Below are 16,849 nucleotides of genomic sequence, written 5' to 3'. Positions count from 1 at the left end.
CTGTCCATCCCACCCCGAATGACAGGCAAGACAACGCCCGTGTCCATACTCCGCCCTGACCCCCCCGCCCCCCAAAAAAAGAGAGGGGCAGGGAGGCAGGGAGTGAGAATAGTCGACAAAGATTGGGAGCGGCGTCAGAGATGTGGTTGGTGATGGGGCGAAGAAGGGAAGGTGATGGTGGAATGAAATGAACACACACACACACACACACACACACACACACACACACACACACACACACACACACACACACACACACACACACACACACACACACACACACACACACACACAGATAGAGAGAGAGAGACAGACAGACAGACAGGACGCGCAGATAGACAGACAGACAGACAAACAAATAGACAGGGCAGACCGACAGGACAGACACGTAGAAAGAGAAGGCAAAGAAAAGAAAAAAAGAAAAGAGAAGGAAGAGAAAGAGTAGAGTAGAGGAGACTAGAGATGCCCAGAGTATTTTCTTACCAATACACATGCACCTTTACCAATACACATGCACCTACCTGACGTGCTTACTAAGTAGGGAAGATATCAGACAGACAAGCAAGGACGACAAACAAGGAAAGAATCCATATAGGGTACAGAGAGACCGTAACCCGACACTCACTATAACTTGATAGACTAGCCTGAGCTGACTGAATCACAGTACTGAGTCGCACCTGTTTAGTCTGTACACCTGCCCGTGGCCGGAATATGTCACCACTTACCTTAAACCCACCCGCTATGATGGCCTACTCATAATTTCATCCTTGGAGTCAAAACTATTTTATTTAATTTTTGATCGACTTTCCAAACTGCTCAGAGTTAGAAGATGAACTTTTTAAGTCGGGGCTCGAGTCATATTGTCACCTCTTCCTTACTAGTTAATGTTTGCATGTGACACTTTATGTTTGTTCTGCTTGTTACTGATGCAAGTTATGTTGGTATCATAAAGCTTTAAATCATTTAGCATGCGTGTACAGCGATCGCAGCTGTGGAGTGGGAGACAATGTCTCCAGAGTGGTAGTAATCTCAACTTGTATTTCCACATTTGTGGTGTGGGAGTCATACTACCCATTATTCTTTTCAGTCTACGATGTCAGTCAACTTGCTTCCTTAACCCTTCTCTCACCATTATTCATGTGAGGGAGGTGAGATCAGGCAAGCTGAGTTTAGCGTGGTTTATTGAGCTTCACACCACACTCCCGGTCTATGTCATTCTTCCTCATTAATCATCGTCAGAGTTGGGGGTGAGGAACTTGAAAGTATCACAACACGAACTGTTACGCCATTATTCATAAAATTCTTTATGGCTTTAGTCTTTTACTGATTAAGAAAGCAGTATTCTCAATGCACTCGAAAATTATATCAGTCATAACCTACTTTAAAATATTGTAGGGAAAAGCCCCCTCCAGTATCATTCAAGAGCATGTTAAAGTGCATTATGAATTAAAATTTTGCTAAGGAAGAGTTTCTAGGGAACTTGGTAATCTCACAAGAATATTGCACTGCGAACCTGCCTATACTAGCAAGTGGGCTTCGCCTAGGAGCAAGCACAAATATGCATGTTACTATTTTTCAGTCATCACCACAAAGTTCTGTCTATTAATATCGCCCTTCGTCTCAGCTGGTTGGGTGTGCCATGCTGGGTGCGGGCATCTGGCTGAGGCTGGCGTATGGCGGATATGCGTCCTTGCTGCACCAGTATGCCATAATCTCCGCCGACTCACTCTGCCTGACTGCCGGAGTTATCACCTTCATCCTCGCCTTTTGTGGGTGTTGTGGCTCCTGGTTCCAGAGCCGGTGCATGCTCATCACGGTCAGTTAATGCAGGGTACTGGTAAGTGTTACAGTAGCTATCAGTTAGTGACATGAAGCTTGAAAACTTATCTTCTCCGATCCGTAGGTATTTTGTTCTCGACCTGTAATTGCAGTTTTTACGATTCCCTCAGATCAGGCAGATACGCCACTGATCAGGCACTGCGTTTTTACAGGTTCAGAAAATAGGTTGAGCGGAATAACTCTCTTTATTAACATACCAAAGATTTGTGTGTGTGTGTGTGTGTGTGTGTGTGTGTGTGTGTGTGTGTGTGTGCGTGTGCGTGCGTGCGCGCGCGGGCTCCTAACTTACAACCCTGCGGCCACCACAGCAGTCAGAACATAACCAGAGACCAAACAAAAAGACAGCAGTTTTAGTTATTTAGGTTCTCTGTTTACTATTGTTTTCTTTCATTATTTAGGTTCTTTATTTACCATTCAGTACAAGCCCCAACACTCTGGGGAACACTGTCCCTGAGGCCAAGCAAGAAAGGGTGCATAAAGAAAACAAAATTGGTTCCTCAGGACATAGAAGGCATAGAAGTAATTATCATTACGAGCACAATAATGAACAAAAACTACAATGATTCACACATGGTACAAAGTTGTTACAGTAATTATCATTACATGTTTTGAGATTAGTAAAATGGTGCATACACACGTATGTACATACGTATGCAGAGAGAGGCACATATGCACACATACATATACGTATATGTCTATACATATATGTATATATTCACTGGGCTGGTCAGTTTCCTATAGCTATCCATTCACGGTTTTCTCTACAACAGCTCAAACGAAAACCTTACCTCACACAGAGGTAACTGAAGTACAATGTGTCGCGCTCTGTTTGTGGGGACAGGCCTGACACTGGTTGAGTCCCATTGACGGCAGAGATTTTTCATTGGATCCCAGTCAGACCCCTATAGTAGTTCTCTGCCACAGACCTCTGTTCGGTCCCAAGTGACTATGTTTTGAGTACTGGGAGAGTCACTGAATGGTAATGATTGCCCGAGTTGATAGACTGATTACACTAAAATGATCGTGGCAACGTAACAACAGAGGTCATTGCCGCTGTACAGCAGAAGTAAACGCAAAACAAAGATGACTAAAATATATACATATACACGTAACAATATAATAAATAGCACAAATGAAAACAGTCATCCAACATTAAAATTCATATAATACGTCAAGGACACACCATAAAACAAGAAATATTACTCAGAGAGAGCATACCTCCGCCGACGCCTGTCCCAGACAACTCAGATCACCACCAAAATTTAATGAACTCTTTCTTGTCCCATGACCAACACATCCATAAAATTTCATTGAAGTCAATCAACAACTTTTTTAGATATGTAGATGACAAACAAACAAAAACAGCTCTGAACCGAAACTCGAACTCAGATCACCACCAAAATTTAATAAACTTTTCCTTGACCCAAGACTAGTATAGCCACAAAAATTTATTCAAATCCATCAATAACTTTTGATATATTTTTCAGACAAACAAACAGACAAACATGGGTGAACACATAGCTTCCTCCAACTCCGTTGGCGGAGGTAACTGTGCATAAAACAGCAGTTAAAACTATACATTAAGACTAAAGCTGCCTGAGGAAGCCTGCATCCTCAGCAAATGAGAGGGTGGCTCCCACGGTCCTACACGCCTGCTCTCCAGGGACTGAGGAGAGATGGTAAGACCCATATCCAGTTCTAAACCTTGAGAGGTATCGACGGTGAGCATATCCAAGATTGGGACACTTAGGTAAGAGGTGCTGCACGGTCAGTGGGACATGACAGTTTTCACAATAAGGAGGGGGTCATCTCTCACTGAATGATAACACACACACACACACACACACACACACACACACACACACACACACACACACACACACACACACACACACACACACACACACACACACACACACACACACACACACACACACACACTTATTATATATGTATATCAGACGTGGCATTTGCCAAGACATTCAGCACAGGCGCACATACAGAGGCATGTAACACCAATTTATCTGGAGCAACTGTAACTTAGAACACTTCTTTTGGTGTAGTTATCAGGTACTTGTCTGTCAGTGATTTCCCAGAGAAAACGAGTGACTCAACTCAGAGAAAGAGAAGCAAATGAATAGAATTCGAAAGAGAAGCAAATGAATAGAATTCGAGAGTCAGTGTTTATACGTGCAGAGTGTCTATGGGATGATTAGAGTGGATGGAAGAAAACAGAGAATGAATGGTCGATGGTAGAATGAGAGGGTCAAGGTGTCTGTGAAAGTTGAAAAGGAGCTGTGTGCAGTGGTGTAGTTGAGTGGGTACGGCGTACCCTCAGTATTTTCACAGCGCATATTGCGTACCCCCTTATTTTCGTAGGAGGAATGGCGTACCTCTACTATTTTTTTAGAGGAGAACATATTTTGTCATTTTTTTATAATGTCAAATTCACACAGGGTGCTCACCATTTCTATACAGGCAGTTCACTTGTAACTCCATCGTCATGCTATTCCTCATTTTTTTTTTTTTTTTTACTATTGTATGTTGACTTCTACTTCACATTTACATATCGCTTACTTACATTCATTTCCTACTTAAACATTACCAGCCCACATTTACAACTCCCTCCTTTTACAGTACTTCAGCCTGGTGGTGGTGGTGTTCACGCTGCAGCTGGTGGCGGGGACCCTGGCCTTTGCCTTTCGAGGGGAGGTGTCCAACGCCCTGGTGGATGAACTAAGGGCCGGCATCCGCAGAGCCTATAACGACTCCCGGGACAACGCTGTAGCTGTCACCTGGGACCATCTCCAGCTCCAGTTCCAGGTCAGCCAGGGTTTAACAGAAGTTGTATAAGGGACAAATTAATATACAAAAGGATAGTGCCCATAAATGAAGAATCAGGCTAACTGTAGTGCACAAACAGTTTTAAGAACCGAAGCTTTGCCTAAAAAGAGTACTGTTTAGAAAAGTATGTGCCGTGGTGGAAAACCACTGCTCGGTGTTTGTCTGTACCGTAGAATGGAACCGATTGGCAGGATTAATGGAGTCTTGCGGGACTGAATGAAGGATAAGATGACAACTGGTGATGTGCAGTACCTCTACTGTGTCTGGATATATGTTATGGTTGTTGGTAAATGGGAGTGGAAGATGGGAAGCATCAAAAGAACGTAACCATACAAAAGGTAGCTTCATGACCAGATTGATGAGATTAATGAATTATTGTGTGTGTGTGTGTGTGTGTGTGTGTGTGTGTGTGTGTGTGTGTGTGTGTGTGTGTGTGAAGTAGAGTAAATTAGTAACTTTCTCGTTATAGAGAACAGGTTGTTAATTTGGCATGTGTAATGAGGGGAGGTCAAGATCATAAGACTGGAAATTGGAGGACGAAAGCTGTAGTAGATTAGATCGATCAACGGTACTAAATAGATGCATGTGGGGCTTGTTCGAATACACACACCATTCCCAGCTGATTTAAGTACACACTTCTGCTCACACTCATTCATTTGAGAAAATATAACATTCGGATGTTTGAGTTTCCCGAAATGAGGAAGAATAAGGATTTCACGTTTTGCCGCACGGAGATGGGCGGCCAGATGTCATGAGTGTCCTTCAGTGTGTGCTCACTCCCTTGCTGAGTCACTGTACCTTTTTGAAGGATGGGGTTCAAGCCTTATTAGAGGTGCTGAGGGGTGTGGGTATATATACGTACATACATACATACATACATACATACACAGGAATACACAACACAAGAGTACTAGTCGACTATGTACAGTACTTGCGTAGAGTTAGAACAGCCATAATTATAACAATGAAAGGCAAGGCAGAGTACTGGGCAGTTACCGGTGCTATGACGGTATGTGACCAAGAGAGGTGTCATTTAAGTACATGATTATTTCTCTTCCCTTAGAATACTGCAGGGATGGGTTCAGCTATCAAAGCTGTCCTTTGCCTTCTTGCAATACATTATCCCAGATGTTTGTTGCAGTGCTGTGGTGTGGAAGGCCCTGATGATTGGTTCAGGATTGCCGCCTGGCCCCAAGAGGAGTGGGTCCCTCGTACCTGTTGCCTGCCCAAGTACTCGGATGTTGAAGGTAGGCTGCTCAAGGCTCAGTAAAATTCTCATTCAAGTTAACGTCACCCTAGTTCTTTGACTCTGCGTTCCCTCCTGAGTACTGAAAAGCAGGAGGTAGTTAGAAGGAACAAAGCATTAGATATCTTAAAGTTAACTTATAAACTGATGAGTGAATGCAAAGTTAATTGGAAGCCGTTTGTGATTTCACATCTTATTGTTATTGTATTAGTTTGAGCCTGTTATAATCTGTAATATAAATAGCCTCAGTGATGTACCATATACCTGTAGAATTCCTAATAACATCTCGCCCCCCCCACCCAACCCAAGACTGTGGACAGAGTGGTGAGCCGGACCAGTGGTACTCCGCGGGCTGTTTTCAGCGAGTCAAGATGTGGTTCATTGAGAGGCTCCACATTGTTGGGGTTATTGGTCTCATCTTTGCCTTTGTTCAGGTAAGTTTAAGGATTGACTGGGTTGAAGTAAAGATGTACAGTATGTTAGGGTAATGCTAATGAGTAGTTACCTCCGCCAGCAAAGTTCGAGGAGGTTATGTATCCATCCCTGTTTGTCTGTCTGTTTATATGTTTATTTGTCCACAAGATATCTCAAAAAGTTCTTGATGGATTTAAAGGAATACGCTTACATTTGCTCATGTTTTGGTAGTTTAAAGGGCATGGAAAAATGTAGAATACGCCTATCCATAGTAACAAACTAAACCCATTCCTCTCACTATTATAATGATGAATATATGAGAATATTGATCTACGTTCCATATTTTTACAACACTGTCTTTTCCTCACGTCCCTCCCTAGTTGTTCGGCATGATCTCTTCCATGCTGCTGTTCTGTACCCTGGGCTACAAGCGTCGGTCCCACACCTACAAGTCCTACTACCATCACTCGGACACGTGACTCAGACCGCCAGAGTACAGCTACTGAGGGAATGAGTTAGGTGCAGATTGAAGAAACGGGCTTGAGGGAGGCAGTAAAAGTAGGGAGAGAAGAGATGACGAGTGGTGGGAGGAAGAAGAGAAAGAGAGAGAGAGAGAGAGAGAGAGAGAGAGAGAGAGAGAGAGAGAGAGAGAGAGAGAGAGAGAGAGCAATAAGGAAAAAAAGACAGGTGAACAGAGGTAGGGGAGGGGGAGAAAGGAAAAATAAGAGACAGACAAGAGATTTTGTTCCATACATTTGCGGGATAAACAAATAAGAAAATACAAACTGTACCTTCTAAATAAACTGTAAGGTGTAGGGTATGTTTTATGGACGTTTTCATTTTTGGTGAGGATTTTAAATACGGCAGTTCCACTACTATCCCATTCAGAACCATTGTATCATTTCAATGTTTTATTCAGGGTTCCACCACACAGTTTACTCAGCTGAGGGAAATTTTGCCTGAAAGGGTTCTAAACTGTCTCGATTACCCCATTCAAATCTCTTGCCCCACAGACATATTTTGTCCTGGCCACCACAAGATAATTTAATTCAAATGAAGAAAACTCTGGGCTTGAAAGGAATACTTTGTGCGAGTCGAGCGATGTATAAGTCATTTCCATTGATGTACCTTACGGCGTGATTGATGAATGTACTTATACCTCTTCAGTACCACATTAAATATAAGTGAAAACAACATGTAGGCTACCTGTTTTCCCAACTGTGAATTGTAACTATTACTTATCAAATTTTTCTCCTATTAATACATTAAATAATAGCAGGAAGTATCCTTGCAGTAAGCAGCAAAAACTGGCCACAGCTGAACAGATTTGTCATCAGACTTCCCAGCACAGGTAAAATTGTCTTGCACTGTATAAGCCAGAGTCGGCTGAGGATTAATTGTTTTAATCACAATTTATGTTGATAATTAATCAGGCAACTTAAATAGATCCTGTAGAGTACTATGTAAGTGACTGTGAAGAGGTGTTATTTTGTTAATTGAAGGTGTTGTTTGAAATATGTGAATTCAGAGTTTAACAGAATAAGTATCAGATTCAGTGTACTCTCAGCTGCCTTCCAGATGTCTGTGCCTTATAGATTTACACACTGGTTATGGATAGTGAAGCTTACCCTTCAACAGTTAGAGAGACTTCTATTTTTAGCTGCTTATGTTAGTTTTAGTTTTATCACTTGTAATAACAAGAATACAAAAGGAAGTTCATCTTTTTATTTAATCTCTGAGCATAATGGTAGTATTTATGTTAAGCATATTTATCACGGTTTTGTTTGGTATAACTGTTTTTATAATTTTTTAATCAATTACGTTGTGAATATATTAGATAGAATTGTATCAGAAATATGATTACTCGTGCTTTTGTGCCAAACTACATAGAGTAAGAATGATTTCCTTGGACTACTCATTACCATTAGAGTGTGCTCATGTGTATTTGTATATGTTGTTTGTAACTGTTATGTGTATATAAGCAGAACACTGATAATTTTATACATTACCCACGGGCAACGATATTATTGATGTGTGTATATTTCTGCGGATTCTTATTTATGATTATACTCTGCCTTTGCTCATGGTGTAATTGTGTGGGTGGAGGCTGATGAACAGGTAGGCATTGTGACTGATGTGCCATTGTACTAATTGAAATATCAGTTTGTATTTGTCTAATTGCTGTAGTATTTAACAATGTGTTAAGGTACGCTGTTGTTAGAAATGGTGTAATGAGAGTTACTAGTTTTAAGTACTGAAAAGCTGGTGTACTGTAACGTCCTTTACGTGCAGAGTTATTTATCAATTGTTTTAGAAATGACAGGTTTTAGAATACAACTCAGTATATGCTAGTACAGAGGATATAGTACCCAAGAGCTCTGCACGCCCTCTCACGTAAATTTGCCGCAGGGGGGTGGAGGGGACTTCATCCGTGTTCTCTTACCTACCTTCTCGGCGCCACACTTGCTTCCACATCTCGCCTGTTTGTTACGGCCCGTCCCCCTCACAGGAGCCTGAGGACTGGTGGAATCCAGCGCCATCCTATGGGAACAGAAGAAAGAACGAAATAAAAGACTGATAAAGGAGAGTAGTAACTGATGGGACCAATTAAAAAAAAAAAAATGTATACATTTAGCCCCTCCTTTTACGGAACTATTTCTGTAAAGAAAAGGAAATGAACATGGTAAGGAATCCATAGATATATGCATCCCTTGAGAATCTATCCAAGAAGTGGGGCGTAAGAACCGCTAGACAAAGGTAATACGCGACACCTGGCTGTGTGACACTGAGTGAAAAACAGGTAGCACGAGGCTCCTAGATGAATGTGATGTCAGGCACTTGGATGCACCTCTGGAGTTCCTGGAAAAGAGGGAGTTTACGTCTCGCCACGAGTTCCCAATGGGAGGAAAAGGGTGAGCAAAGGCGGATTTATAAAATGGCTTACTCCTATGTGCCGAATCTGCAAGAGAGAGGGACTGAGGATAAGGGAGTCCCACTAACACTGACCTGCAGGAAGAAGACAGGTCGCTGATACAATCTATAGCCCACGAGTGGCTCCTTGGGGGGAATCAAGATGAATGACGGTGGGAGAGAGGGAAACTGGGAAGGCGCTCCATACTTGCTGGTACTGGCCTGCTACGTACCACATCACAGACCTGAAAGATGAGAAATGGGCAACAGCAAACACCCGAGATATGGGGGCAAGAATGACGCCGAGAGGAGAGGGAGGAGGAAGCAAAAGGAGTCATCCCCTGTCCCACAGCAAAATGACATGAAAGGGTGTGCAATCTGTGGCACTACACCCGCTATGACCAGTAAATGATTTTTTTTTTTTTTTTTTTATAAAGGTGAAAGAATGGGTCATCCTGATGAAGTTAACTGAGACACTGATTGTTGTCAAGAATGTTACACTCTTTAAAACATTATTTACATGATCACAGACTGCGTCCATGGGGCATCATATGAAAGGGTAGTCACTGTGGTGTCTTTGTTCACTTGGCAAAGCGAGTCCAGCCTTTTAACCCCTCCACGATGAGAATATTTTGTCGCATATGTACAATGGTGATGTTTTTAAACTCAAAAGCCACCTTTAATCTTGCCTTGTACGGGCGTTATCATGACGTTTAGGGCACGTAGGCATTTTCTGTTACGTCAGCAGGAACTAGTACTGTAATTCATGTAAGATGCGCTATATTTCGTTACATAACCACTATGTGCGACGATTATGTAATGATCTAAGCACCACCACTGAATATTTTCTAGTGATACCAATTCATGTGAAACATATAATTTTACAAACATATATTTTGTAACGTTACATCATGCATTAATTTATTACAAAACGTATTTTATATTTTCTTTCACCCCCAAAACATGAAAATTACATACAAGTACCCTACAAAATTATCGCATACTTCAAGAAATAATTTTTAATACATTTATTTCTTAGGTATTTCTTATTTCACTCCCCCCCCCCAGCACCGATAAAGCACTTAACAAAGTCAGCAGACACACATGTTTCCTTATGAGCACTTGTGAGTGATTTGGGATGCCTGTCCAGGAGTAGCAACTTAGGATGGAGAGTGACGTGGTAGTTCCTGTTAAAGTTGGCACTGACAGTGTTAAAACAGTGGCACAAAAAGCCATGTGATATGCTTGCTTCCTCCACAGTGTTGCCCCTTCCCGTCCTGTGGTACATTTACGTTCTCCTTAGTGTAGGGGTTTTGTGACTTTTTATATTTGTGAACATCTGTTGCTCATTTCAGAACGTGTTATTTTGGCCTCCTTGAAATATTGTTACTCGAGGCATCATTTGATATCCGAATGAAAAAAGTACTTTTCTACCAGTATGAGCAGCTATAGGCTGTATTCAGGTATTTTATGAGGCACAGTTAGTATAATCATTATGTACAAGCATAGCACTGGATCTCCAACACTTGTTCAGAATGAACCAAAGAAACTGTTAGAGAAAGAAAGCTGTATTGTATTTTCATGCGTGAGTGTGTGTAGGCATGTGTGTGTGCACGATGTATTGTCTTTATGTTTTATACATGTTGACTGTATAACTTTCATGTGTGTTTATGAGTATTTGCAGATGCTCTTGTGTGTGTGTTTACTCATACATTTCGTCATTGTAGTTGGCATTATTATGAACTGAATTTCCTTATTTTTGTGATAGAATATAATATATTGCATGTCACTATCATATGATTTACATTAGTTGTGTATACTTCAATATTTACACAATGAACATTATCATTTTCTGTACACCGGTATTAAGTAAAATTGCTGAAACTTAAAGCTAAAGTACCTTTAACACTCTGAAACTTAGTCAATCCGTATTCCTTTGTAGATTAATTAAATTCATACATACATTAATGTATACAGGAAAGTAAACAGTAAAGAGCTGTTGGTGTAGTATAGAGTGGATATATCTGATGTGCAGGGTGATTGTAATATTAAGTGGAAAACATTGGAACCATGCCGGGTCTTCTAATAGGCCTGTAATACGATTCTAATAACAATATAATGTTTATCTTTGCTCCAGTGTCTGTTTGGGTCCCATATTTAACCCGTTCACTCCGATGATGTATTGTAGGTTATTCTTGCTATCTCTAGACGACTTTATTCGACTTTATTCAGCTTAGGATTGAGTTTTCTATTTGGAGGAGTTAGATGCCGCCTTCAATAATCTCTTCACTGCTAAATATCCTTTTTGAGTAAAACTGTCTAGTAGTGGAATATTATTAAATATACGTCATCAAACTGAATGGGTTAAGGTTCCCAAGATACTGTCCTTACTGCCATAGTGATAGTCATTTAGTAATAGTTGGTATACTTTCTTGTCCCTGATAACTGTACTGCTGTTTCAAGCAGTTTCGTTGTTTTTGTTACTGAAACCAGTAAAAACCACACCAACAGACTTACCAAATATTCGCATGCAGGTAGATATTGTACGAAAGCTTGAATGATGTACTAAGAAAGCCAGTAATGTTGCATGTCAAGTCAGCTGCCTCTAAGTGGGAACAGAAGAGTGATCGTATTCAAAGTTTATTCCATATATCTCAGGCCGGTACTGTGAGGCCAGCACTCTAGCCATTTAGTCATAATGTATGCCCATTTATTATGTAGTCTTCTTGTTGCTTTATTCATCTATCAGTACGTCACTTTTCCCTCCCTTAAGGCCAAGAACCATCACTGAACTTCAATGGTCAGACCTCAACTTAAGTAGACAACCACTACCATAACACTCCTGTACGCACAGTCCCTTGATCACCACCAGTGTAGCAAAATAATTATATTTGAAGTGAATACATTGGGACTCAACTCCATGCACAGCAACTTGCTGAGTAGTAAATCCTGCATGCTTCTGATCACTTGTCTGTAAGGCAGACGAAACTAGCAAAGGAAGCTAGTCGTTGCTTTATACACTCCAAATCCCTACAAAGTATGCTGGTTTAAGTTATTGAAATATGACATCAGATGCTCAGACATTTTTAATTATCATACAAGATCAAGAATTTACAACAATAATGTAGCATACGGATTTCACAGGGACCAATTTTTTTATGTCCAGTAATTTAGATAACTGTTGTTCCATGTTGGAGATAATATTAACATACCGATATGTATCATGAATAAACATCAGAGGTATGTCTTTTGTCTGTATCAGCCCAGTGCAGTGCCAACGTTATTCACAAATTTTACCATTTGGTGTCATGGTGGTTCTCTTAAGACCACCACATATAGTACTAGCCTCTGTATTCTCAACAAATGTCAGACCCCTACACAGGGAGGGTGCAAACGATGTCTCCCTGCCCTCTCCAGGGGTTGACTCACAAATTAGGTAGGGGAGAGGGGGGTCCCAACACTTTAGCAATATGCAGAGACGATATGGCAGAATTAAAGAATGCTAGAGACTCCGGGGTCTATACAGAACACAAGTGCTTGTGGGGTTTCCCCGACTCCGATTCACTCCACTCCCCCGATCTCCTCTCCCCACCCCACCCAACCCCCCAAAAAAATTACCCATTGTTTTCAAAAAAAAAAAAAGAAAGAAAGAAAGAAAAGTTTGCATAGCCATAAACAAAGACGAAAGAAATTAACGAGTGCCACAAAAATTATGCTTGGAAGGTCGGGGGAGGAGAGAGTCCCGAACTCCATCCCGACCCGGCAAGAAAATATCCACAGTATACAAAATGAAGGACTGGAAGTCTGAATTAGCATACTTACAAGCTCAATTAGGTCGTAGGTGCCACAGGAGCTAATGTGGGGATTCGGAGAGGGAGTGCAGCCTCTATCTTCGACTTTCTAAAATCATATACAGTACATAATTTTTAAAGATACAATAAATTAGTGGGTATCGTGCACTATAGCTACTGTAGTTTGTTTTCGTCTGACAACTGAGTCATTCTCACAAATTGAATACTAAGTCGTGGTTACGTGAAATTCGGTGTCTTCTTTGAAGGCAGAAATGAGTTTCCTTGGTTACTGGTCAAATTTATCCTTAAGTCTGAGTGTAACTGGCCATCAGCTTAAATGGCAGGGGTTACGTATCTTTGTCAGATGAAAACAAACCTCCTATAGTGGATATTATACACTGAGTGTTGATATGGTGGAGTGATAGCCTGGGTTTCGTGCATAGAAAGATCGTGGTTTATGCACCTTAACCCTATTCGGTGCACCCCGTATCATTTTTGATACGCCCTAACTAATTTTTGCCAATAAACTCTAGTTTGTAAGCAATGCATGGTCTCACGATTGTTTTCTTGTTAAATTACTGGAAACACAACAAAATAGTGATTCTGAGCGAAAAAACTGGGTTGAAACGAGCGTTTTCTCTAAAATTAACGATTTTTCCCCGTGGAGAGCGCTAAACAAAAAGAAAACGCTCGAAGATGAGTGAAATATCTGGGACCTTAGCCTACGCAAGCCCAACGGGCATCAACACAGCTTCCAGACGTACGATACGTTTCCTATTTTCATTCAAACTGCTTTATTTTCTATGTATTATTCATTGTTCATACTTTATGACTCCTCATACCTAGTGAAATAGTTATTTCATTCACTAATTTTATTATCTATGTATTATTCATTGTTTTTTCTCTATGACTCCTCATACCCAATGAAATGGTTGTTCGTACACATACACACAGATACACACATGTGCATTGTATTGTGCACACAGATACACACACGTGCATTGTAATGTGCACACACACACACACACACACACACACAAACCTCGCGGCTCTCGTGTAGGCGTGCTGGACGACGGTTAGTTAGGCATTAATTAGGGGACGGGGTGGATGTGCCGACGGACGTAGTCAGTGCTTTTATTTTCGACTATGTTGACGACCCAGTCGAAGATTACTTGGAAGAGGTAGTTGGCGATGATGATGATGATGACCTTGCCTTGGATAGAGTAGCTGAGGGCGACGATGTAGATGATGATCAGAATGTTGACAAAATGAAGAAGAGTGGGTACCACTCAGAAACAGAAAGCCACTGGTGAAAAATAGATTAATCAGTTCTTTGGACCAGTGCTTGAACAAACATAATTATGACGAATTTGTCCTGCCACACGAGCTCAGGGAATATACCTGCATTTTAGAGAAACCCCAGAGAAAATTAGATATCGGTAAGTCAATAATATGGACCAATCATACAGAAGGTAGGCCTGTTGAGAAGGTATTGCCTAGTGAAGGATGTTTTGTTAGGAGAGGCAAGGTCAGCTAATACAGAAATAATGGCATGGGAGTTGTTTATAACATCTAATATGATTGATAGTATTGTAACCCATGCTAACACAAGGCATAATTACCGAAATTTCTAATACTGACAGTGCTGAAATACCAACACACGTCAAGATGACTGATGCCATAGAATTGAAAAGCTTTTTTGGCCTGCTCTATCCAAGAGGTTTGTTGGGACAAAATATTGCTATAATCGTCTTTTCATGGAAGGGTTTGGTCACCCAATATTTGAAGCCGTCATGTCGGTAAAACGATTTGGTTTCTTACATGCCGACATAACTTTTAACAACATTGATACCAGACACCAGAGATGGGTACACGATCAACATTGATACCAGACACCAGAGATGGGTACACGATCAACATTGATACCAGACACCAGAGATGGGTACACGATCAACATTGATACCAGACACCAGAGATGGGTACACGATCAACATTGATACCAGACACCAGAGATGGGTACACGATCAACATTGATACCAGACACCAGAGATGGGTACACGATCGGTTTGCAGCAATCAGGGAGCTTTTTGAACAGTTCAGTAATTGTTGTTGCTCAGTGTTAGAGCCAGGTGACTTCTTGACCACTGATGAAACGTTGTATGGGTGCAGAACACAAATAGGGTTCAGACTACAATAAGAGCAAACCCGTACTCTACGGCCTCCAATATAAATCTATTAATGCTGTTAGATATCCATTTACCTTTAGGACAGCTGTATATTCAGGTAAACCTGGAGAGCCAGGACCACACTACATACGCGGTACAGTCCCAACAGTGGAAGCTCTGGTAAGTCAGTTACAAGCCTCAGTCGACCTTAGAGGTAGGATTATTAGCCTGGATAGATTGTACACCAGTATAGAGTTGCTGGAGTGGCTTCAAACACAAGGTATCTCAGCCTTAGGTACTATAGATTCTACTATGAAAGGCATACCACCAGAGATAGTCACAGAAAGGGAAGATAGGTCATACCAAGTTTACTGGAAGAAACACGGGGAGGAAATGACACTGAATCCTATGTAACACCCACCAAAAGCAAAGGTAAGAAAGATGTGTTACTTCTGAGCACAGTTTCCCCTATATTAGGCATTACCAAGGATGATGATTTGAAAAAAAAAAAAAAATATATATATATATATATATATATATATATATATATTTAAATTGTATGATTTCACTAAAGGAGGCACTGACATGGATCAGAGAATAAGTTTTCATACAGTACACACTAAATCTAGAAGATGGACAGTGAATGCCCTTGGCTACATTGTCGACACTGCCTGAGTAAATTCACAGACAATTTATTCGTTATATAATAATCAGGACCCAAGAAAAATTGCTTCAATCTCCTATGGCTGGCAGATAGTGAAGGCATTGTGTAATCTGCAAATTGAAAGAAGAAAAGTTCAGGCTTGTGGTCTGACCAGGAATACAATAGCTAAGATGAATCTTATGCTCGGACAGGGAGATGTAGAGGAGGCCGTCCCAGAAGTAACACATGAGAATAGGTCAGGCAAGCAGCACAAGTGTCATTCATGCCTGGAGTCTCTTTATGGTCCAGGATTCACTCAGAATCGCCCCAAAGCAAAATCGTCCACGAAACAATGTCAAGTACGTCACTAGCACACCTGTGATCAGAATTGAAATAAAGTATGTATGAAATGCTATAGTAACATGCCCAATCAGTGAAAGTCTTGTTTTGGAAATTAAGAATGAATATGCATGTCTGTGAATATAGATTATGACTGAGTTTACGTTATATACGGATTATATTTTTGTTTAAAAATTTCCTTATATGATAGATGTAAATAGAGATACGGAAGGTGAGGATCTTGCAGCATAAGAATCCTCCGGCTTACTTATATTAGTTGTAAGTGTAGAGTAAAAAGGATGTTCGAGTGCGTAGGATCAAATACCGCCGGAAAATACATAGGAGCATAGGCATGGATAGCCCCAAGTTAACGGTTACTACTCTTTCGACCTGTGACGGGCTGTGGGTCACTGAGGGCCCTGTTAGTTAACTGGCACCCGGGATCTTTAACTTACCAGGGGTCGATGCAACAGGGGTGGATCAGCTGAAATGAAGCATGGTCTCGCAGTGTAGAGAAGGAGCTGGGGCCTGATTGACTGCTGTCTCCCTTGAAAGCGCCAGGCAAGGCTCTGGACCTAACCCCTCATATCCACACTGTGCCTGTGCATTACCCAGGGAACAGCTTGTTCTCCGGTTACAAGAGATATAGGGTTTAACC

General features: G+C 41.2%; 1 protein-coding gene across 1 annotated transcript in view; it reads left to right on the top strand.

Moving 5' to 3' along the window:
• The window catches only part of LOC145411359 (tetraspanin-9-like), a 78,386-nt gene extending 71,564 nt beyond the window's left edge, over window positions 1-6,822 (top strand). Inside the window, exons 3-7 of the mRNA XM_080281384.1 lie at window positions 1,625-1,816; window positions 4,477-4,662; window positions 5,825-5,930; window positions 6,239-6,363; window positions 6,724-6,822. Coding sequence (XP_080137510.1) covers window positions 1,625-1,816; window positions 4,477-4,662; window positions 5,825-5,930; window positions 6,239-6,363; window positions 6,724-6,822 — 708 coding nt within the window. The remainder of the gene's footprint in view (window positions 1-1,624; window positions 1,817-4,476; window positions 4,663-5,824; window positions 5,931-6,238; window positions 6,364-6,723) is intronic.
• The last annotated feature ends 10,027 nt before the right edge of the window (window positions 6,823-16,849 follow it).

This window comes from Coenobita brevimanus, chromosome 89 (genome assembly GCF_032717465.1).
Source record: "Coenobita brevimanus isolate Jiangsu-jjx chromosome 89, ASM3271746v2, whole genome shotgun sequence".
In the NCBI taxonomy this organism is placed as follows: domain Eukaryota; kingdom Metazoa; phylum Arthropoda; class Malacostraca; order Decapoda; family Coenobitidae; genus Coenobita; species Coenobita brevimanus.
This window is presented reverse-complemented; position numbering and strand designations above follow the sequence as displayed.